This window comes from Rhinopithecus roxellana, chromosome 8, assembly GCF_007565055.1.
Source record: "Rhinopithecus roxellana isolate Shanxi Qingling chromosome 8, ASM756505v1, whole genome shotgun sequence".
Classification (NCBI taxonomy): domain Eukaryota; kingdom Metazoa; phylum Chordata; class Mammalia; order Primates; family Cercopithecidae; genus Rhinopithecus; species Rhinopithecus roxellana.
Window position 1 is genome coordinate 78,977,594 of NC_044556.1, and position 24,067 is coordinate 79,001,660.

Sequence of the window (24,067 nt, forward strand, 5' to 3'; positions counted from 1 at the left end):
TACCACTCATCCAAATGATTTCTAGCTTTCAAGATTTTATTGTTTTGTCTCTTCTCTTATTCTCCTTGTCTTTGTTGGTTTCCATTTAAAAAACAAAAGCCTTTAAAAATTCACCTTTTGGTCAAGTGCAGTGGCTCACGCCTATAATCCTAGCACTTTGGTAGACAGAGGTGGGTGTATCACTTGAGCTCAGGAGTTCAAGACCAGTCTGGGCAAAATGGTGAAACCCTGGCTCTACAAAAAAATACAAAAATTAGCTGGGCGTGGTGGCTTGTGTCTGTAGTCCCAGCTACTTCAGGGGCTGAGGCTGGAGGATCAATTGAGCCCAGGAGGTGGAGGCTGCAGTGAGCCAAGATCATACCACTGCACTCCAGCCTGGGTGACAGAGTAAGACCCCGTCTCAAAGAAAAAAAAAGAATACCCTTTTAGTGAGATTTGGTAGATGCATGGGTTCAATCTTCCATCTTTACCTTCTCTCGCTTTTTTCCCCCAGAGAATATATAACATGTTTTTGTGTCCCTTCACTGTTATAGTATTCTCCTGTGACTATGTATGAGCCACATGCCACTAATAAGCCATTTCTTTCTTGTCCAGTCTTTGGGGCAGATTTTGGGAACCTGTTGGCACTACGTGGCTGTCATGAGGATTAAATGTGCTAATGCATCTAAATTACCTGACATAGTAGGTGCTCAAAAAAGGCATGCCATCTCCTTTTCTCAATCTGGAGGATATGACTGAATTCTACTGCATTCATTATTACATTTCAGTTTGTAAACTTGTGTGCCTTTCCAGCCTGCAGTGACTGACTTGCCTAGTTCTATCAGATGGCATGTTAACTCTCCTTCCCAGCTTTGGAGGCCTGCAGATTTGACCACCAGGTCACCAGAGTTCTCCTTTTTGTCCCTGGTAACAATTGTGGCTGTGATGGGGTAGGAGGTATCATGAAAGCCTCACCATACTTTGCAGACATTCAGAAAGAATAGGGCTGGAACTTTTTTCTGGTAACTTACATTAGTGACATTGTTTAGCTGAGTCTAGGGGTGGGAAGATAATACTTGAAAGAATAAGGGATACCTCTACTTCTCATAATATTTTTTTACTTTCCTTAAATATAAAGAAAATTTTACCCCCTTTTAAAAAACGTAAAGCAGTAGTTTTTAGTCTAGGGTCTGTGGTGAGAATTCAGGGAGTCAGTGAACTTAGATGAGAAAAAAATTATATCTTTATTTTTACTGACTTTACCTTATCAATTATAAAGTTACATGCAATTATATATGTTGTAAATAAACTGTAGTAGCATTAGTAGCATATAAGTGACAATTTAATATCACATTACAGTTATTATTTCTTAAAATATTATTTATGCTCATTCCTTTCTAAAATTATAGTAGCAGTTATCAGACTTGCCAGTAGATCTTGTTATATAACATATTAATTTAAAAAGTACCTTTTGGGGTATTGTAAATTTGTATTTTAATATATTTAAAATATATATTTAATTTAAATGTAATTGAAATAGTTTTCTGTTAATCCTAGTTTATGCATTAAAAGCATTATTCTGAGAAAGTGGGTTTGCAGGCTTCCTCAGGTTGCTGAGCGTCCATGGCACAGAGATTCTGAACCCCAAAGACAAGTGACTGCAAAGGAATTTATGATTGTTTATATAAACTAATATTTTTGTTAGATCTCTAGTCACTCTTTTCTCTGGCATAGCCCATTAAAATTTGCTTTCTAACATAGAGTTTTCATTTTTATAAGATATTTGGAAAGGGGGCTATTTTATTTTTCACTGACATGTGAGTTCAGATGATATTTAAAAACACAAGAACAAAGAACCCTCATTTTGAAATGAGACCTAAATATTTGGAATAATTGAAGTTTCAGGACTTAACCATTCTGTTAAGTTGCTTTGCTAACTTCCTAGTTTTATGTTAGGCTTTCGGGATGCTGAAACTCAGGGATGATGAAGTTACATTTTACTTCATGGCTTAGCAGCAATAGGTTCAAGTGACCTTGGATGGTTATAAAAGTTGGTTTTATGTTAATTATACCTTAAAGCCCTTGAAGGTCTATTCTGCCTTTGGAATGTCTTCTGGCCCCTTCCTGATGGCTGCCGTGTGTGCCTTTGACTTTGTCTGGAGAGGTGTCTGCCTGCTCTGTTTCTTGGGTCAGCAGTGGAGGCTGGGCAGAGAGCCTGGAGCCTTGAGGTCAAGTTTCCTACCTCGGACACCTTGGAACACTGTAGTGTTAAAGCTCTGGTGCCAGTTCTTGCTTAACTGACCTGAACTTGATACTTTAGTTTTCTGTTGCCTAAAGCAGGTCTGCTAAATTGCTCTAAAAACTTAAATAAAGTATGAGGCACTCAATTTTCACCACAGTAGGTTCCCACTCCTTTTGAAGGAGTACTTCATGGTACACTAGAAGCTCTCATGGATCCCAGTGACTCGGAGGAGATTGTTTGGAAGCCTGAGTACATTTTCCTGTTTTCTTTCTTTTCTTTTCTTATTTGTAGGTAAGGGATGGCATTTAATCCAAACACCTGCTAGGTTCTGTTGACCTACATACATTGTCTCTCCTATCTTTTTATGCTTGTTTTTATCATGTTCCTGACAGGAGGTTATTCCTCTGCCAGAATATCTCTTGCAATGATGAATGTTTTACTTAATCAAACAGTCCAATTCACTTAGTAATAATAATAATAATGGGCATCATATTTATGAAATGCTTCCTATGTACCAGCCACTATATGAAGGACTTTACATATTTTAAAAAATGTAATCTGACAACAGTCCTATGAGTGATAGCTACTATCATTAACTTCATTTCACAGATGAGGAGACTGAGATTCAGCCTAGAGGTAAAGTAACTTGCTTAAGTTCCTGTACAGTACCTGGCCAAATTGGAAGTGGAACCAAGGCAGTCAGACTCAGGAATGCAGGCTCTTAAATCAGCCTCTTGGATTAAAGCAATTTCAGAAGTGCTTCAGTTAAGTGTGGTAGTTACCTAGTATGATCTAATGTATTATGTAAGTTTACCATGTTGATAGCTCTGAAGCCAAACAAGCACATCTCCAGCTGACTTTGGTGTTGTATTTTATTATTTGAATGTTCTAAATGCAAGTTTTTAATGTTGAGTTTATTTATGTTTATAGGGATGCTTCCTTTGGAAATTGCACTTACAATCTTACCATTCTCGACTGTTTGCAGGGAATCAGAAAGGTAATAACAATTCTCCTTGCTGTATTTGACACAGTAGTTTAAAAAAAATATGAGAAAGGAATAATCTCAACATCCTTATTTGTTATTGGAGGGAAGAAAGGGGAACCAGTAAGTAGAAGGCTTTTCACTTCCTGAAGGATGATTGATTTGTAAAATACAAACACCAGGAAAAGCTGGGAGGAGGGAGTGGAAGGGGCCTTTCTTTGTCATTTAAACTGTTTGTGTTCCAGGGCAGATTTATCGCCACTATCAGCTGCAGTGCCTGTGACATTGCTTTGTCACATGCTTAGCTTTATTGTCAGGCTTGATCTTGGTGTGGGAGAGTCAGGACATTATTTAAGCCACTGTTCTCCTATGCTGCTTGATCCCACCACAAACCCATTAAAACAGAAACTCTGGGGGTAGAGCCCTGCGGTCTGTATTTGAAGAATCTCTCCAGGTGATTTGATACACTCCAAAGTTTGAGAACCAAGTCATAGTTATTCAATTATTTCTGTATATAATGGAGAAGTTAAACTAGAAGATTTCTGAGAGCTCTCGGAACATGTTTTAGAAACATTAATTCACAAACTGAGAAGTTATACAAGCTATACTGTAAATTCTAATGAGGGCTCAAAGTACATAATTCCATCTCAAACATATAACCATGATTTATTATCAGTCAGAAATGTATATATTACATAACCTGTTGATCATAGGACATGCATAATGATGTTACATGGACTATAAATATATTATCAGTAGCAATTCTAGTTCATTTCTCAGATGTAATATAAAACTGATTTTGCTGTGTTTTGAGTTGAGAAAATTGGTGTGATAAATGTGCTACCCATTTTATACATGGTTGTTTCTGTTTCATTTAAAATGAATTTAAACCCTATCAAACTTTAAAATAGTTTTCAAATATTTTTCTTTCCACTTAAACAACTACAGAGATACTCTAGCTCACTCTTGCAACAATATTGCCAAAATGCACTTACAGTAATACCAGTTAAGAACTTCTATGGAGACATTACCCAACATATAACCATTGATTATAGCATTTGGAAAATATGCCCGAGGGAAAAAATAATTTATTTATCATCACTATTATTATTTTGTACCATCTGGTACAGGCTATTTGTTTTATACTACTTAAAAAATTTAGAAAGAGTTCAGACTGGAATATTGCTACCTGTAATTATGGTAATTAGTAACTCAGTATAGAAAGTTGTGCCATCCCTCCTGTTGTAGAGGAAAGGTATGTAAACTTGTTTCATCAAATGTTGGGGTTAACTCAAAGACAGATGACATTTTGGAGGATCTCACAGATTGTGCAGCATGTCTTTAAGCACCTGAGACATTTCCCGTACATTCGTTCGCTTCCATAAGGCACCATGTTCTGGGCTATTTTTGCGTGGCAACGAGTAGTACCCTTCTAAGAACCTATACAGAGTATGGCGACATTTTTGCCTTTTTAGGGAATACATTTCTCTGATTTTGATGTATTGGCATTGTCATAAGTATAGTTTATATTCCATGTTATGTGAACTAGTATACATGGATATAAGCAAACACTTTGGAAATACAGAGAAAACTTCAGAGTGTATATTTTTCTCACTTTTATGTCTGGAAAGGTGCATATGGATGAACTCAGTTTTTTTTTTTTGTTTGTTTTAAGAATGGACTCATTTAAATAATTTGTTCTGCTTATTCTGTGGGGATTGTTTAAACCAGTATTATCAGAATTTTGCATTTATAAGAATCACCTGGGAAGCTATGCTGAATAGGTGATCCTGGGCCCCAACCACAGAGAATCTGATTTAATAGTTCTGGGGTGGGGCCCAGGAGTCGGCTTCTTTAATATGAATTACGCTAAGTGTTTCTGATGCAGATGGTGCATGTTCTGTGTTTTGAAAAAACACTGATAGATGTACTGGAGCTTGGCTTGCTAGTTTCTTTTTCTATTTTTAATGACTTGATCATGTAACTTTTAAATGTACCTGTGGTTTTGTATTCTGTTGTAATCCGTATAGCTTCATGATTTATAAAATAAAAGACTCTCTGTTTTCTTTAAAATATTAGATCTGAGCTAGCTGGATAGTTTTTAAAAGTTCTAAGTCATTAGTTACAAAAGGGAGTATGAAGTTTTTCTTTGTGATAAAAGTATCAGTTTTTTTTTTTTTTTTTTAAATTGTAAGAGCAGTCAAGTATAATCCTACTTTGTCAGAAACTATCATCATGAAACAGATTCTCCTAAGGTAGAGTTTTAGTTACAAATAAGGGCCTATTAAGTAGAAATATTAAGAGTTTTAGGGGTTGGAAGAAAAAAAAGGTAAAAAATGCAGGATTTTTGGGGGGCTAAATATCTCATTATGATAAAAGGAAAACAGAAACTCATAAGAATAATTGATTTTTCTTCTCCTAACAAAGAAGTTAATCACTATGATATATTCTGTCATAGTTACGTCTAGGTCCCAACAGTTTCTAAATATGAATTTGTTTTATTTCATTTTTTATACATATAATTTTACATGCAAAACTGATGTAAATTATAAATCAAGGCATCTTTTGTGGGGCTTTTTTCATGTTATTCTAAGTGTTTTTTTGGTTCCACTTCTAAGACAGTCTTAATGCAGTATAACCAGTGTTATAAAAAGATTTCTAGATATACATTAAAAATCAAAGGTTTAAGCGATCTCTTCAGATTAGTGAGGATCATTTCTGTAAGTAGGAGTTCCAGAAATGATGAGTAGAGTTTATCAATTTAGCATGGAAAAACTAATTCACATTCTGCTTTTAGGGATTACAACATGGATTTTTTGACTTTGAGACGTTTGATGTGGATGAATATGAACATTATGAGGTTTGTACATTTAAATTTTTTTTACAAAACATAATTTCATGTTGATTAATTTTTTCCCCCATCACACTCATGTATTGCAAATTGAGTGGGTGCTAAATAAAAGCATTCTGGAGTTTTCCAGAGTGGTCAGTTTTGTCCTTTCAGCCTTGGTTATTTCCTTTGAATCAGGAGTCACCAAAATTTTATTTTGGGAAAATGACATGTCTATATATATTCTGTCATCAAATATTTATTGACAATCACTTTGCACCTTAAGTTTATAAGAAAAATCTAAGTAGGGTAGTAAAATTATGTTACTTTTATTTTAGAAATCAGGTTTTATTTAAAATAAAACTGAATTTGTACCATTTATTTATTTATTTTTGAGGCAGCGTCTAGTTCTTTTCTCCAGGCTGGAATGCAGTAGCACAATCTTGGATCACTGCGACCTCTGCCTCCCCAAGCTCAAGCCATCCTCCTACCTCAGCTTCCCAAGTAACTAGAATTACAGGTGTATGCCACCATGCCTGGCTAATTTTTTTTTTTTTAAAACAGGATTTCACCATGTTGCCCAGGCTGATCTTGAACTCCTGAGCTCAAGTGATCCTCCTGCCTTGGCCTCCCAAAGTGCTGGGATTACACGCATGAGCAACCATGCCCAGCCGCCTTATAATATTTTTGATTGTATAAATTTTATTTTGAAATATGGCTGAATTTACTTAGTTCTAAAAGTTGACTGAATTTTTTCCCCCATGGCATCATTACAAAACTTTTGATTAATGTCTTGACCGCTCAAAATGTAGCAAAGGCTATCTCCAAGCTGGGTTGTGCTATAAGGAGATATTAAAGAAGAGTAGGATAAGGAGTCTAGAAGTCGTTAACTTTTTCTGAAAGATGAGAAGCCTGTACAATGTGAGTAGGTTCAACATTCTTAGAACATGAATTCATCTGTTGGGTTTCCCCAGAGGAGTAATACAATTTATCTCTATCCTTAGTACGATAAGGGAAGCCCTCACATTTGGGGCCCTAGTCTAGAATATGGCTATTTGGATATTCTGTTTCCATGTTAAATGCAACATATCTGAAAATAAACTGATCATCTTTTACCCAAGCATGGTCCTCTGCTTTGTGTGTGTTACCGCATTGCCATCCTACTGAGCACCCAGGCTCAAGGCTAGAAACATTACTTTGTTTTCCTCCCTAACCTAGTGAGTATTTGGATCACTTCTACTGGTGCCACAGGATGTATTAATTATATCTGTCTTTCCTCTCTCCTCTCACTTCCTTCCCTCTGACTCAGGTCTCACGTCTTTTCCTGTGGACCTTTCATTTTAATAGTTCTCTAACTGAGCTCGGCCCTTCTCCTCCCAGGCTGCCTTACCCACACCTGAGTGATCCTAAAATAGGGTTCTCATCTTGCTTGTCTTGTTCTTGGCCGCAAACTGGCTGTTTCTCCCATTGCCCTGCTGAAATGAGGATAAACTCTCCTGTCCTGGCATTCTTAGCTGTGATGAGCTCCAGCCTACCCTCCTAGCCGCATCTCCTGTTTCTTCACTGTACGTACTCTGTGTTCCAGCTCCTCTGAACTGCTTAGTTACTGTTTCTTGAATATCCCTGTTGCCTGGTTGAGCTTGCTTTTTCCCAGATCCCCATCCCTTGAACCTCCCCACTCCTCCATTTCGCTTGTGTTAAAATCCTGCACAGATTAGATCTGGCCTCTGGAGTACTCCTGCCCCACCCCCGGCCAATTTCATGCCTTACAATTTGTACTTTCCATTTTTCTTACATCATGGCTATTTGTGTACAAGCCTTATTTTCCTTATTAGGTTGCAAATTCCCTATGGATGGAATTATGACCAAATAGAAAAACATATACTTTGTTCTTGGATAGAAAGATTTAACATCATAAAGCTGCTACTTTCCCCAAAATTAATACATTTAATGCAATTTATGAAAAAAACCCAAAGAGAGTTTTTTAAAATACCATAAAAGCATTTTTAGTAGTGACAAAAAATACCATTCCCCTCTAAAATCCCAAAATTAGAAACAAAGGGAATATGTATATATAAGAAAGAAGGTCAGATAACTTGTAGTACATCTAAATCATTGAAGGTTATGCAGTCATTTTAAAAAATGAATTGAGCTATACCAGTTATCTTGGAATGATTTCTATAATGTTTGTTGAAAAGAAAGGATATGGAAGAGTGCTTTAATAAAATCCGTCTTTGTAATGAAACAAATGATAGTAAGATGCTCCCTAGCCCACACATGTAGGTATCCACATTATATGACCAGAGGTGACTTACTTTGAAACTAATGAAGCTTAAATTTTAGAAAGCCTCAACCCCCAACTTGTATGGGCACCTTTTACAGTCCTATATCCAATTTTGTGTTAATAATTTTTTATTCTAAGATGGACCCTCAAATTAGGTAAGTTTCAGACCCCCCCAAAACCTGGATCTCTGCCCCATGAATATAAGCATGAAGAATGCAAATGGCCCATTGTATTAATTATTAAATATACAGCCAAACACTAAAGCCAATTAAAGGAGAGACGGAGGTGGGAGGGGGTTGGAAGGGGTGAGAGAGAAGAAGGAGCAATTCAAGGAGAAAACTAGTGGATTTTTTATTTATTCCATCCTTCCTCTCTCTCTAACTTTAATGGTGATGCTGAGGGTTAGTTGAAAAAAATCTTGAAAAACTTTAAGCAGACAGTACAATTTTATTCTTGCAAACCAACCAGCCAAACAAACAAAAATCTGACAAGAAGGTAGTCATGCTTTCACCTTGACAACAACTATTTAGGTGATGGGAGGGGAGCAGTCAGTTTTGGTGAACATTTGAAAAATGTTGGCCCAGCGCGGTGGCTCACGCCTGTAATCCCAGCACTTTGGGAGGCCAAGGCAGGCAGATCACAAGGTCAGGAGATCGAGACCACGGTGAAACCCCATCTCTACTAAAAATACAGAAAATTAGCCCAGCGTGGTGGCGTGCGCCTGTAGTCCCAGCTACTCTGGAGGCTGAGGCAGGAGAATGATGCGAACCCGGGAGGCGGAGCTTGCAGTGAGCCGAGATCGCGCAACTGCACTCCAGCCTGGGCGACAGAGCTAGACTCTGTCTCAAAAAAAAAAAAAAAAAAAAAAAAAAGAAAAAAGAAAAATGTTGTCAAACAACTTCTTTTTTTGAGAGTGATTTATCTGTTCTATTATAAAGCCTGTAAAATAGAAAACCACTATTGTGATTGGCAAGTGGTAGGTATTTCTTAATTTTTAATTTCTTGATTTTTTAAATGTTTGCTGAAGGAATAAATGAATAAAGGAACTCTTTTCTGACAATCTGTGGGCCCAGGCATTTCCTGTCAGATTTCTCTTGCTGTTTGCCCTGTTCTAGTGAGTATGATATTTGGTGAACTTATGGAATAGCTGAATTCATACATTTTATTAGCTCCAGGAAAGTCAGTATTCCAATGAAGGCAGTGTAGTTTTCAAAGCAAAATTTTATTGTTGACAGCAGTTGGTGAGACTGTGAACCTTAGATGGTTAGGGGATGTTCAAGATGCAACTTTTCAAAGGCACTTCTTTACTAAAGTATGTTTAGTAAAGGATATGGCTCAAAAAAAAAAAAAAAAAAAAAAAAAAAAAAAAAAAAAAAAACCAACAGCAACAGAAAGCCCAAACCAATAAGACTGTATCACTATGTGAGATTAAAGGGGAATCTTATAGAAAAAGTGCTACTTATAAATACTTCTAGTGATGAGGTCAACAGAATTTGGGAAATACTTGTGTAAAGTCTACAGCTAAACCTCTGCCTATCCTGCAAAAGGTTATATCCATCTTCCTCCTGCAATTCCAGGGTCTAAAGCAGTGCTGTCCAATAGAAATATGAAAGTGAAATTAGTTTTAATGATACATTTTACTTGTTGTAAATATGTTGTTTACATATTTACTAATATACCTAAAATAGCATTTAACATGTAAGCATTATAAAAATTATTAATGATGTATATATTTTACATTTTTTTTCAATTAAGCCTTGGAAGCCCAGTGTGTAGTTTATTTCTTTTATTTATTATCTTTTTTTGAGACAGGGTCTCGCTGTGTCACCCAGGCTGGAGTGCAGTAGTGCAACCTAGGCTTACTGTAGCCTTGACCCCCTGGGCTCAAGCCATCCTCCCACCTCAGCCTCCAGAGTAGCTGGGACCACAGGTGTATGCCACATTGCCCTGCTAATTTTTGTATTTTTTGTAGAGATGGGGTTTCGCCATGTTGCCCAGGCTGGTCTTAAACTCCTAGGCTGAAGCAGTCCGCCCACCTTGTCTTTCCAAAGTCCTGGGCTTACAAGTGTGAGCCACTACGCCTGGCCTCCAGTGTGTAGTTTATACTATAGCATATCTTAATTTAGACTAGCCATATTTCAAGTGCATAGTAGCCACATGTAGCTAGAGTGTGGATTCTGCAAGGACAGGCTAGCCAATGTACTGTCGTAGTCCATCAGTATGACATGAAGCCTAGGTTATATCTCCTTGCTTCATGTGATCTGTTGTTCACATGAGAGTTAATTTCAACGCCCTGTTCTATCTAGAAAGCTCGAGGTGAGATACCTCAGGCTCTTGCTTTATTTTCATGTGACTTAAAAATGGCCCATTGTATTAAGTATTGATAAACAACACCAGGTGTTGGCTTTCATCTTGCAAAAGTATCTTCCAAAATGTGGTCTTTCCAGGTCCTTTACCAAGCTCTTGTGGAACTGTGCAGTTCCTTACATTTGCCCCGATCAGACATGAAATTTGGGCAGGTATGCTGGGAAAGTTGAGAAAAGTAACTGTGAGATGATGGTCTAAAACCTTCCTCTAAGAATCAGTGTCAAAACATTTATGCTTCTCCAACAGCTTCTTAAGGTATTCTCAAAGAATACATACTTTGAGAACCTTGAGAACGTTTACTCTTTTGAAATCTAGCCATTTCAAATCTAGTTCAGAAAAATAAAAGTTGACTTTTTATCCTAGGGAAAAATAATGAAGATGATAGAGCTTGAACATTCAATTAAATTATGTAGCTGTAGGTATGTGAGGAACTATGCTCTTTAATAGTAAAGTTTAATGGTTAATGCTAGTGTAGGCTAATACTCTGCTTGTAAGACCTGGAAGTGGTACCCATATACAGAGTCTACTTTCAGTCAGCTTTCTTCTAGTTTTTTGGGGGGTAGCTGTCCTTACCAAACAAGATGTTGCCCAAACACCAGTGATCATTCATGATGCTACTGGTAAGCAGTTATTATTTATCAGAGAGAATTTGAAGTTGTGTCTTTCATTTGTTATTTTGCTTGCCCCAAAGGGCTTTCCACTGTTTACCAGAAAGCTTGCCATGTTTGATGATGGAAGTGTGATGTGGTAGCAGTGTCCTTAGTTGGGTTTGGGAGAAGAAATTTAGAGAAATGATGCTTCAGTGGCAACATTGGAGGTTCCTCATCACTGTGGCTTACATTTATTATCCCATTCAAAATTCAGCCCATGCAATTTCAAGGAGTCTCCTTAAATATCTATTTGGGGATTAGGTGAAACTAAAAGTTCAAAAACGACTTCAAAACTGAGAAAGTACTTTGACTTTTTTCTTTGAGCTATTTTCTAGCTGCCATTATCTGCCCCCTGCTATAAGTCATTCCTTTTTTGGGTGTGAAAAACAAAATTATGAGAATATTTTCCAGAATATCAAACTATTGTAGCCTTGATCCTGTACTTTTAAATGTGAACAAATCCAGGCCACTTCTTTACCATTGTCTTGACAGAAGTTAGAGCCACACTTGGCCTGCAGGCCTGATGACAGAGGCACTGGTTACTGCCTTGACAACAGTCCCTGCACAGGGCTTCCTTTTGTTTTTTCATCATGGCACATGGAGAAAATGATAATATTTGCTCAACACCCTGTGATTATAGCTCACAGCTGTTGGCAACTGGCCTGGGGGCTCTGGCTGCTCCAGTCTGCCCAGGCAGCTCCATTCTGGTCACACTGGTTAGGAAGCTTTGTTTTACAGAAATAATGGTGTGCAGATGAACATTCGTTATTTGAGAGTCAAGTAGCCACACCATGCTCCTTGTGGCCGCATTCTTATAGCTTTTCAGTTCATTTGTTGAACAGATATTAAATGCCTCCTGTTTGCTCCATATATTTGCTAGGCCCAATGTTTCTTTTTCTTTTTTGTTTTTTAGGAGGCTACCAGTAATATCATCTCTCCATGTGTAGGGTTAAAGCCTTTACTCTTGTCACCTGGTATCATAGAATCCATGTATTCTTGTGCCTCATTCTGCAGAAGTTGCCATATTTGAGTCTTGCCCCAAGCCCCCATTTTTATGCTTATCAATTTAGTTGTGATATAGAATTTCTCACTGATCAACGACAGGCTGAAATGTGGACTATTTTGTTCCTGAGACATTCAAGCAATTCAGTTTATCATTATTGCTATCTTCACCTAAAGGGTGCTCTTTTGGGGAAAGACCATTTCTATTCTAGAAAGTGATTTCACATTATTTTAGCCACATTACAATGTAGCCCATCTAGGAACTGTTTGTGAAAAAGCATGGATTCATTCTGGATGCCTGGGATTGGGTCTTTCTTGGATCTTAGGCCTCTTCGATCAAGACTTCACATTACTATCAAGGTGTAGGTTTTAAAAATTAAGTCTGATTATATCATTCCCCTGTTTTATCATTTCCCCTTCATGGACTCCACACTGACTAAAGGTGTGGAGGAAATGCAGACTCCTTACTATAGCACGGAAGGCGCTTCTTTACATGGGCTTGTCCTTCTTCTCCACTCTTGTCCTTTTCCACTCCCTTCCCATACCCAAATCCATGTAGCTAACCAGGTGGCGGCTTCTGAGCTTTTGCACATGCTCTTGCTCCCTCCTCCTGCCCGTCAACTCTTCTTTCTGGTCCACTGTATTTACACGGCTTACTGTTAAGTCCTTCTCAACCCTGTGGAAGCTCTTCTCATGTAGCCTTGTGTGGTACTCTGTTTACACATCTGTGTCTTTCCTGTATCTGTGGGTAATTTTGGGCAGGAACTGTGTCTTATTATTCTTTGAGTAAGTAACCTAGTAGCACAGTACACTCATAGTGGGCAGTCATTATTTGTGGAATGAAAGAACTAATGAATAAATGTGTGAATAAATACTAAAAACAGGAGAAAAGCAAATTTCAAGATATTTTATATGGTCTGTTTTCTGTGGAAAGTGCCTAAAACATGTTCATTAATAATCCATTCTGATTTTGCAGTAATATTCCAAGGGACAAATTTACCAGGGTAGACAACTTCTTCAAATGATGTTTCTTTTATCAGCAGCCAATCTATGCTGCAAGAGTGAGGTTTTTTTGTTCTAAGCCAGTTCTAAGTCAATCTGTATTTACAACACAGATTGCTAGATATTTTAATCTGAGACCAGTTCTGTATGCAACATCAATTTAGTTTAATATGTGACTGGGGACTATCTCCAGGTTGACTCTGTCACCCTTCACTGTGTAAGTAAATTTCTAGATTGACCAGGTTGTGTAGAGTCCTAACAATTGCTCTTTAGCACTTACCTTGAGAAACAGTAAAGTTTGTTAGGCCTCCCATCTCTCAACAAGTCACATCGGGTCAACAGCAGGAGTCAATGTTGTTGAACACTGAAGTTATGATGCTTCAAGACTTTGAATTAGAATTTGTACAGCAAACTAAAATGTAATCTGGATGCTGCTTGGTCTGCCTTCTTTACATGTTGGTGGATTATGGAACTGGAAATATGGGACTGCCATAGGACTGGGGTCAAGCAGTCCCCAGAATGCAAGTATGTGGGCATGTCCTCACCACCTGAAGCAGTTATGGAAGTGCTCCTCCTGTTGCCCATTTGAATATTGGAAGAACTATTAGAAGAAGCATTCTCCTGCAGCCATCTGGTAGCGTTCATTACACCACTCTAAATCCTCACGTTTAAGGAAGCAAAATTACTTCCTGGCCACTGCAACTGCAAAAGTGAGGGGACCCAGTGTTTCCGTATCTTACACCCATTGCTGGTTCAAAGGTCACATTGGTTAAGTCTATTAAATGTTTTGAGACTTACCCTGTCCTAAACAATTCCCCATGGCTTTTTTTCTTCCTCTTTAATGACTGTTTGGTATCTTTTCCTTCTTTTATCTCCAGACTTCTTAAGAGAGCAGTCTCGACTCTAACTAATTATGATCTGGCCTCTACTGAAACTGTTCCTGTTGACACAAGGGTTCGTAAAACCAAGTGGCTATGCTTGTTCTTCTTCCTACTTGGTTTATTCTGTGGTCGCTCTCTAATTCGCATTCCTTCCCTGATTTATAATGTGCTGTCTTTTGGATTTCTTCTCCGTCCATGGCTAGCCATCTTTTTCAGCCTCCCTCTCAAGTCCTTTCTCTTCCTTTGCCCACCCTGATTTGCTGGGGTTCTCTAGGGCCTCATGATTTCTGGTTATACACACTTTGTATGATTGAGTGCATCCAGTTCCAAGTTTCAACAACCATGTATGTGCTGCTGACTCCAAATCATCTTTGCGTCTTGAGCTTTGGAGTGGCATCTGCAAATGTGCACTGGATTTTTGCACCCTGCTGTTATTGTACTAGCAGAGGTGTTCACTGATCTGGACTGTTGGACTGGGACCCTACATGTTTTCCAACCTACTGTCTCTCTGCTGCAGCTGATGCTAGCAGAGGTGAAGCAGTCATCCACATGGGGCACTCCTTTTTCCGTCCACCGCACCGTCTCCCTCAAAAGCAAGTCTAAATTAATAATCTAGAGTTTGATTATTATTTAAAGCCAGATGGCACGTCAACTTAAACGAAATAATTCAAATATTTACTTTGCTTTAAGCTCTTAAAGTGCCCATCCTTACAGCATGTTTGCGTTTATGTGATACAACTATACTGTCAACACTGTTTTGTTGTTTTAGAAGTTAGGGAACTATAAAGAAGACACTTCTTAAATGAATTTTAAAAAGCCATTGTGGTTCTACCTTATTAAATTTCAAAATAGTCTTTGTGCCACTGTCATTCCTCTTCTGTACTTTTAGTATCACACTTTAAAAGTGTAATTTGACTTTTTCTTTAATGGATAAAAAACAGAGATGAGAATAACACCTACCTCATAGGGTTGCTATGAGAATTAAATTGTATAGAATACAGTAGTGCTTAACAAAGAGTCGGTGGTATCCACATATTTGCTGCCATTTTTGTTACTGTTATTTGTCATTCCCACTTGCCTTTGGACTCTGTAAAAGCACAGAGAATGCTTTGTATTGTTTTATGTTTGACAGTACGTTACAGTCCTAGATATATAATAAAGGCTCAGCAAATGTTTAAATGAATGTTGAATTGCACTTCAAAATTGTTTCTGCATGTTTTCCTAGAAAACACATCTGTTGATAAAGGGAATCAATCTTGTAATCGTCAACCTCAAAGATCATCTTTTCTATCTTACTGTAGGTTTATTACAGTAGTAAAAAGGTCAAATAATTTTCAGTGTTTGGACTGAAAAATATATTTGTGACCACTATTTTAGAGTCACAGATGCATTTTGTAGAAATCATAAAAATTGGCCGGGCGCAGTGGCTCATGCCTGTAATCCCAGTACTTTGGGAGGCTGAGTTGGGTGGATCATGAGGTCAGGAGTTCGAGATCAGCCTGGCTAACATGGTGAAACCTGGTCTCTACTAAAAATACAAAAAAATTAGTTGGTCTTGGTGGCGTGTACCTGTAATCCCAGCTACTTGGGAGGCTAAAGCAGGAGAATTGCTTGAACCCGTGAGGCAGAGGTTGCAGTGAGCTGAGATTGCACTATTGCACTCCAGCCTGGGTGACAGAATGAGACTTCATCTCCAAAAAAAAAAAAAAAAAGATTGTAAAAATTCATGTTTTTTAGTCAAATTATATTTTGAGTGCACCAAGAGAGTGAACTATTCAAAAGAAAGCTGTGAATCTTTTGTAGACTGGAGAATCCTACGGCACAGTGAATAACAACACCTAAATGTATCACTTTGAGGAATTCAGATTTTTTTATTTTGGGTTTTTCTTACAGTGAAGAACATCTGTCTTTTTTTTTGCATAGTATTTGGTAGGTAGTAGGCTTCAGATCAGAAGTGGTGAAATCATACTCTTGCCTCATCGTTGCTTAGGTATTTGTTTATAAAATGTGGTAAGGTTGGAAAGTACCTTAAGTTCCTGTCTGATCTAGATTTCTTTGAAGTGTATGTGTGTGTTTAATTAGAAAAACCAATTTGTGTCATATAAAGTATTTTGTTATTGATAAATATTGACATTTGTATAATTCACTAGAAATAAAGGCACAAATATTAACTTTGGAAGACTACCAAAGTAAACGTATATTATATTAGGTTGGTTAAAAGCTTATTAATTTTTTTCTCAGATTTAGGTCTAAGACCTAATCTTTTTTGTTTATTCCATCAACCTTATCCTGGCTGCTGAATATAACCCAATATTACCTATTTATCTTTTTGAGTAGGAGGATTTGCAAACATATTCTTTTGGTTCTGTGAATGAATGTATCTTAGGGAGTCCCTTGCCTCTCTCCATATGATTAATTATAAAAGGTTGCTATTTAACCAAATGGATTTCTGTAATCCAAATAAGAGCTATTGCACAGTGTATTTATCTAACCTACTTGGTTGATGGTCAAGGATACAGAAATAGTGACCGTAGAAACCTGTTTTCTTTTATTGTTCATAAAGAATTGGTTTTAGTCTCTTGATGATTAGTGCATACCTTTATTCTTGGATTTTCAAATACTATTTTAAGCTTAATAATTACTTGAGAGATACTGGATAATTAATTTGAGACTTTTATTTAAACAAGCAAATGTTTAATTGCCATAATTAGATTCTTTATTTGTTATAAATAGAAGCTATGCTTGAGGTTTAATTTCACATGTGCATTCATAACATTCATAACACTCATAAAATAGATTTTACTTAGGGCATTTTGGAGATTTTTTTTTTTTCTTTGAGATGGAGTCTCACTGTGGCCCAAGCTGGAGTGCAGTGGTATGAATTCAGCTCACTGCAACCTTCGTCTCTGGGGCTCAAGCAGTTCTCCTGCCTCAGCCTCCCAAGTAGCTGGAACTACAGGCACATGCCACCATACCCGGTTAATTTTTCTGTATTTTTAGTAGAGACGAGGTTTCACCATGTTGCCCTGGGTGGTCTCGAACTCCTGACCTCAGGTGATTCACCCACCTTGGCTTCCCAAAGTGCTAGGATTACAGGTGTGAGACACTGCGCCCGGCTGGAGATATTATGTTTATTGCAATTAGATTAAATACAGTTCAGATGTTTATAAAATGGTATGCACAGTTTCACATATAACTTTTTATAACTGGGAGGAAACATCTGCATTTAAAAAATGACAATTATATTTTATAACCAAGTTTTGATTTTCATGGAAATGATAATGGGCAATTTAAGTAGTTAAAGTAGTGGCTGCAGTTTTTTTTGATGGCCATATTCCAATTTGTTTAATGAATATTTATTGTGTACTTACAGTAGAGTACAGAGTCTATATTTGGGTCAGTTTTGTACTATTAAGGTCCTTACCATATAATGGGGGAGAAAGCTTTTTATATGAATAGTAATAGATGGCCCAGTGAAGAGAACAACATTGCTTCCCTGCCCTGAGGATGGAGATGAGGAGGCAAGGGTAGGGGTAGGTGGGGAGGGGGTGGTGGTGGTAAAGACAGCGTAAGTAAAGAGGTGACATATATATTTTGTGATGCATTGCACAAATGCCTCCCAATGACTGCAAAATTTGGGGTAACCTTACTCATGCCCCAGTGTCCCATGGTTCAAAGGCACATGGGGAAGGGAAGAAAATGGGGGAGATGATGGAGCCATGGGAAGGTGCTTGGCCACTTTCTTGGTCTTTAAGCCTTTTCTGAGGATCTCTTAGCGTGTATAGACTAGAGGCTGGTAACTGGTGCTCAAAGTCAGCCAACAGGCATATTTTTTTGGTTTCATAGGAGTTAAAAACTTAATTTAAAAAGTCAACATTTTAAAAAGAGAGATGAAAATTCAATTGGAAAATCAGCTGTGTTCAGTCCACTTTCCTGCAAGGTGTCTCATTAGCTGGAGTGGAGGAGCACCTGACTCTGTGTATGTCACTTGTCTGAGTCTTGTTAGCCCTCAGAGTACAGCTTGTCTGACTCTGGTTTGTGGAATGGATGTGCCAGTATCCCTCGCTCCTGCGTTTTGCCATTTCCCCCTCTAAAAATCGGCATTGACAAGAGATATCAGCTCTATAAAAAGAGAAAAAAAAAAATTGAAAGTGTATTCATCATGAGCTTGATATTTACAGATTTTTTTTCATTTTTTAAAGTACGTTTACTACAATTCATGGAAAGTGTTCATATTTCCCATTTTCTCTTATTTATTGCCAGGACAAGCAATGTTTGTTTTCATTTCATTTCTTTGCAGAGTGGCCGTGAAACAAACATTTTATGCAAAATACCTCTGCTGTAAATAAAAGTTTCTAAACGTTTCATACAGTCTAGACACAAGTTTTTCTAAAGCAGACTGAATTCCAAAATAGCATTCTGAGAATCAGGTGCATGTTTTTATTTTAAGCTATATTTGTCTACATGTATGTCTAATTAGTACTAAGAGTGAAAAGCGGTTTAATTTGTAAGGGTTTCCTAAATTGTATAAGAATTATAAAATATTTTTCTTCTCTTTTCTTACAAAATTCTGCCAGCGAGTTGAAAATGGTGACTTCAACTGGATTGTTCCAGGAAAATTTTTAGCATTTAGTGGACCACATCCTAAAAGCAAAATTGAAAATGGTAGGTTTTTTTTTCCTTTACCATCCAAACATTTATTTTGATTTATCTTTCTAAGTTTCTTAACTTCCTCACATAATTATTTTCTTTGGTAATATTCTCCAAAGAATATTTATTCACAATTTAAAAAATTGAACAGTGGTGACTAGTGTGTTAAATATTATACTTCCAGTAGGTGGAGCTATAATCACTGTTTTAGAACTTAACAAATTTTTAGCTTGCCATGAATAGGATGTTGACTTTACCTGACCCCCAATTATTAGAGAAGAATCTGAGAAACGAACTGGCCAAACTTATAAGCAGATTGCTGTATTCTTTCAGTGGTTCTCAGATTTATTTGTTGGTAGAGTGCTACACATGAAGGTATTCTTTGGGTAACACCATGTTGAATAATGATGGTGAAGACAATCTGTCATTTATTGAATGCTTAGGTGTTAGTTACACAAATTACAGCATTATCTCTTTTAACACTCAACTCTATGAGATATAGATATTGTTATCTCCATTTTAGGGAGGAGTAAACTGAGCCTTATTAGTAGGGAATTTGCCCAAGGTGACAAAGTAATAGGCAGAACTGGTACTCCAAACCAGAGGAGGACTCCTAAACATTGCCACTACACTGATACACTTAGTTCCATTGTGACAACTAGGTACAATTTTCTGGCTGACAGTGGTTAAACTACTTGTTTGCAGCATATTTATTGCCATGGGCATACATATTTAGGAAAAAAATAAAAGCAAAACTAAAAATAAACCTTTTGAATAAAACATGATCAGCTATGCAAGTTTTCCAATTAATACATATTTTGTGCTTACTAATTTTTTCTCTCTACTAACATTCCCTAGAAGAAAAGTAATGATAGACAACAGAGGTTCAAGAATAATTTATAAGAGAAGTATATAAAATTGAAAAATATCCATGAACAGAATAGCTTCCCGCCCCACTCCCTACTCTTTTCTCTCTCTCTATCTGATCGTAGAGGTGGGATACAAGTGTTCTGAGGGAACCTAACTTGAAACCCCTGGTCTAGATTTATTCTTCAGCTGGGCATGATGGCATGTGCCTGCAATCCCAGCACTTTGGAAGGCCGAGTGGGAGGATTGTTTGAGGCCAGGAGTTCGAGGCCAGGAGTTCAAGGCCAGCCTGGGCAACATGGCAAAACCCTGTCTCTTACAAAAAAAAAAAAAAGATTTATTTTTCTTTAATGAATATTCTAGAATGTAGTTTCGTTGCATATTGTTATTTATGCATTTAGGTTTTATAATTTGAGCTTTCATAAATATGCTTATCATTTCATACCTGTGACGTATCTGCTTGAATCATCATTTTACTGTGTGGATGGGCAATCCAGGTCTAGAGAGTTAAGCTCACAAACAGGATACCTCCATGGTGAAGCCAGAATTTGATCTTCTCACTTATAAGCTTGCTAAATAATGTGTTTTGGTCTGGACATTCAGTAATTAACCTCTGTCATTTTGGGTTGTTAGGAATTACATGTTGAGAACCTGAGGAAACTGCTTTCTGACAGTTGGCCTTTCAAGATAAGACTGATTAAACCTGCTTTCTGTGCAAATTACCTGACTCAGGCCCAGGAAATGTTAGTAGGGATATTGTTTCAGTAGTAGTTTTGTTGTTGGGTATTTGGCAAGGTCAAAAGACTTTCACCGTTTGTGATTCATGTGTTTGACTATGTTTTCTTAATGAGAAATTGAGAGGTATAATTGTAAAAGCTATTTAAAATATTTTTATGTATGTAGACATTGTGTATTCTATGGATACATGCGTTTTAAAAATATTATTTTTTTTTAACAGAAGTGGGATCATAACATAGTTACTATCTTACAGCCAGGTTTCTTCCCTTAACATATCACGACTTCTTTCTATAGCAGTAAATGTAGATCCATGTAATCATTTTCCATGATTGCATTGCATATTATTCTACCATATGACTGTGCCATATTGTGTTAATTTATTTTTGGTTTTTGCTTTTGTTTTTTTAGAGACAGGCTCTTGCTTTGTTGCCCAAGCTAGAGTGCAATGGTGTGATCATAGCTCATTGCAACCTTGAACTCCTGTCCTCAAATGATCTTCCTGCCTCAGCCTCCCAAGTAGCTGGGACTACAAGGCACGTCCCACCATACCTGGCAGATTTTTTTTTTTTTTTTTTAATTTTTAGTAGAGATGAGGTCTCTATGTTGCCCAGGCTGATCTTGAACTCCTGGGCTCATGCGATCCTCCTGCCTCCCAAAGCACTAGCATTACAGATTTAAGCCACTGAGCCCAGCCTGTTAATTTATTTTTGAATGAGATCTAAGTTGTTTTTCACTTATTCTTATTCTTTTTTTCTTTTTAAATTTCATCATCGATTTAACCAGATGAACAGTTTTTCAGTTTTTAAAAACTGCTGTGGTTGGCATAGATGTTCATACATCTTTTTGCAGCTGTAGTTTCTTCTCTAAATTGTTAGAAATAGAATCACTAGATAGAAGGATATGCATATTTTGTATAATAAGTTATAAGTGTCAAAAATATTTAAAACATTTTTTGGTCCTGTATTTAATACGGGGAAAAATTATAGCTACCATTCGCTTGCCTGCTAAGTCTCTTGCACACACATCATCTATTTAATGATCAGAACAACCCTCTGGAGCAGGTGGCATCTATTTTATGGAAAAGAAGCTGGAGGCGTACAGGAATTACCTAACTTGTCCAGGTTCATAGGCCAGTAATTATTGGCATGTGGATTCAAATATTGGTCTATTTAATTCTGAATTCTGTGTTCTTTTAAATTTTATTATAGAGGATGTACACACTCACTCTAGAAAGTTTAAGCAATATAAAGAGTAAAGCTCTTTAAAAACATAATATAATCAAGAAATAATCCCTTTAAGATATTGCTCTATATGTATATTTTAGTCTATGCATATATTGTGCCCTCTCATATTGACATAAAAAAGTCTGAATGTACATTTATTTCATCTTTGTCAGCTTTTATGATGCCTAGAACAATTTCATTTAAGGCTGTCATTGGTAAAATATTGCTATTTTACTGGAATTTCCATTTTAAGATCTGATATTCACTAGAAGCTTCACTATATTTTTTTGTAAAGGACTTTAACTTTGTAAATTCTTTTTGAAGTTGAGAAAATAATTTTGTGATGGAATTAATAAACCTGATCCAATTACAGTGACATCTTGGTAATTTTTTTTTTTTTTTTGGAATTGAGAAACCTTTGTTTTTCTGAGGAGGCTGAAAGTCATTTTAGAGGTTCGTTGGTAGAAAAGCTGAGGTTTTAAAAAAATGATCAAAAAGCTGTTGCTAGGAGGTAGCTAAAGGAAGCTGTAAAATCTTGGGATCTGGGCAGAATGTATTAAGTGTGTGTTTGTGTCAACAGGGAACACTAGGAGTTTCTTTCAGCCATTTTGATTCACATTGTTTTGACAGTGGGGAAGAGAAGAACCCTACTTTTTTTTTGTTAAACAATTTTGAATTGATAAGTGATAGATAACAACAGAATGAAACAAGTATTTTGGATTTCAGATTTTCTGTAAAAATGTCTCTTAAGTGTCACTGTCATTCTCACTTCTATTTAAACACACACACACACACACACACTCTGTCTCTTACACAGAAAGATAGCTTCAGACTGAGAATCCCAACAATTTGAGGCATTAGCCTGCTCCTTTTAATGAGAGAAGCCCAATGTCCCGTTCAGTAAAGAGCCTGGGCAGGCCGAAGCCTGGCTTCATTCATTTTTGGCTGCGTGAACTTCAGTGAGTTCCACAACTTCTCTGAGCATCAGTTTTCTTGTATATCACAGTGGGAGAAATATGATGCTCACTGCAGGCACCTATTGAGGATTAGAGATGTTATATGAAGTGCCTTGCAGAGTATCGGGCACACATAATAGGCATTTATTAGATAGCAGGTATTGTGGTTACATTTTTATCATTAACTAGCCTAATCAACAGATTTTATGTCTTTCTACATTTGCCTGCTCATTTTGCAGTTTTTACTTTCAATAATGACTGAGCGGACTAGTCATTTGACTCTGCTGTTCTTCAGTTTTCAAACTTTAAAATGAGGGCCTGGGAAGAGATGAATAAAGAAATCTCTTTTGACTCTGATACCCTGTTCATGTGTTTGGTCAGCTCAACGCCAGGACTTTGTTGTGGTTCAGTGATGGCAGGGCACCATCTTGTGGCCAGATGGAGTAAGGGTCGGATGAAGGCTCCATCAGCTCTGGGTCGGCACGTTTCACACATTGCTAAAACCAGTCTCTCACAAAAAGCACTCACTTAATCCGTAAAAGCCACACACAGTTGTTCACAGGTCATAGGACATTTTCACTGTTCGTTATATTTATTCTGAACAGTTTTACGGATTTTTGTAAAACCTGCTCACCAACTCTAACCGCTCATGCTCATATCATGTTCTCTTATTTGGAGCCTTAACAGATAGAATCAAGTTGAATCTTACTTGAAATTAGCCCCAGCACGGGTGTTGGAATCTGACTGTCAGGACTGAAATACTGGCTGTACCTGTTACTAGTTGTATGTGTATGGGCCAGCTTTTTTAGGCATCAGAAATTGAGTAATTGCAGGTTTTAATGAGATAATCCACATAAAGCAGTTAGCATAGTGGCTAGCACATAGTAAGTGCTTGATAAATGTTAGGTACAATTATTGTTGTTATTGTTATTTCAGTGCCCTGTTGCCATATTTGGACAATTTCTGTCCATTGTTTTTTTCTCAAAAGAGATGTACATCGTTTCTAATATTCTATTTAGGCATATTAGCTATGCTGCCATTTACTCATGATGGAAATTCATATATGAAAGGAGAGATTCTTGCAGCCTTTGTTGCAGGGAGAAAGGGGTTAGGCAATTGCCATCCCAGGCATGCTAGCAACCTGGAGGCAGAAGCTCTCACCAGCCTGCCACACCCAGGACAGGCTTTCCAGGTGTTTATGAGCCCTTCTTCTCCCCATTCCTCACATAATAGAAAAACTGTTATTTCTTAATGCCAACTACAGTTATCTTTTTGCTTTAGGCTATAAATCTGTTGCAGGGAAATAATTTGAGCAAGTAAACCAACTAGGAAAACAGACTTGATTTTTGCAGTTAGAAAAGCATGTTTTTTCCATGTTTGTATATGTTTTTGTTTCTACAAAGAAGATTTTAAA

The 24,067-nt window shown here is 37.2% G+C and overlaps 1 protein-coding gene across 6 annotated transcripts in view; it reads left to right on the top strand.

Annotated features, from left to right (window-relative positions):
• Nucleotides 1-24,067, top strand: part of CDC14A (cell division cycle 14A) — a 171,267-nt gene that overhangs the window by 87,212 nt on the left and 59,988 nt on the right. For 4 of the 6 annotated variants that reach the window (XM_010377242.2, XM_030935849.1, XM_010377241.1 and 1 more), the window contains exons 6-8: nucleotides 3,152-3,218; nucleotides 6,001-6,063; nucleotides 18,797-18,884. In XM_010377242.2, the coding sequence (XP_010375544.1) occupies nucleotides 3,152-3,218; nucleotides 6,001-6,063; nucleotides 18,797-18,884 (218 nt within the window). Of the gene's footprint in view, nucleotides 1-3,151; nucleotides 3,219-6,000; nucleotides 6,064-14,216; nucleotides 14,293-18,796; nucleotides 18,885-24,067 lie in introns of all 6 variants that reach the window. The other 2 variants (XM_030935846.1, XM_030935848.1) reach the window with 2 other exon arrangements.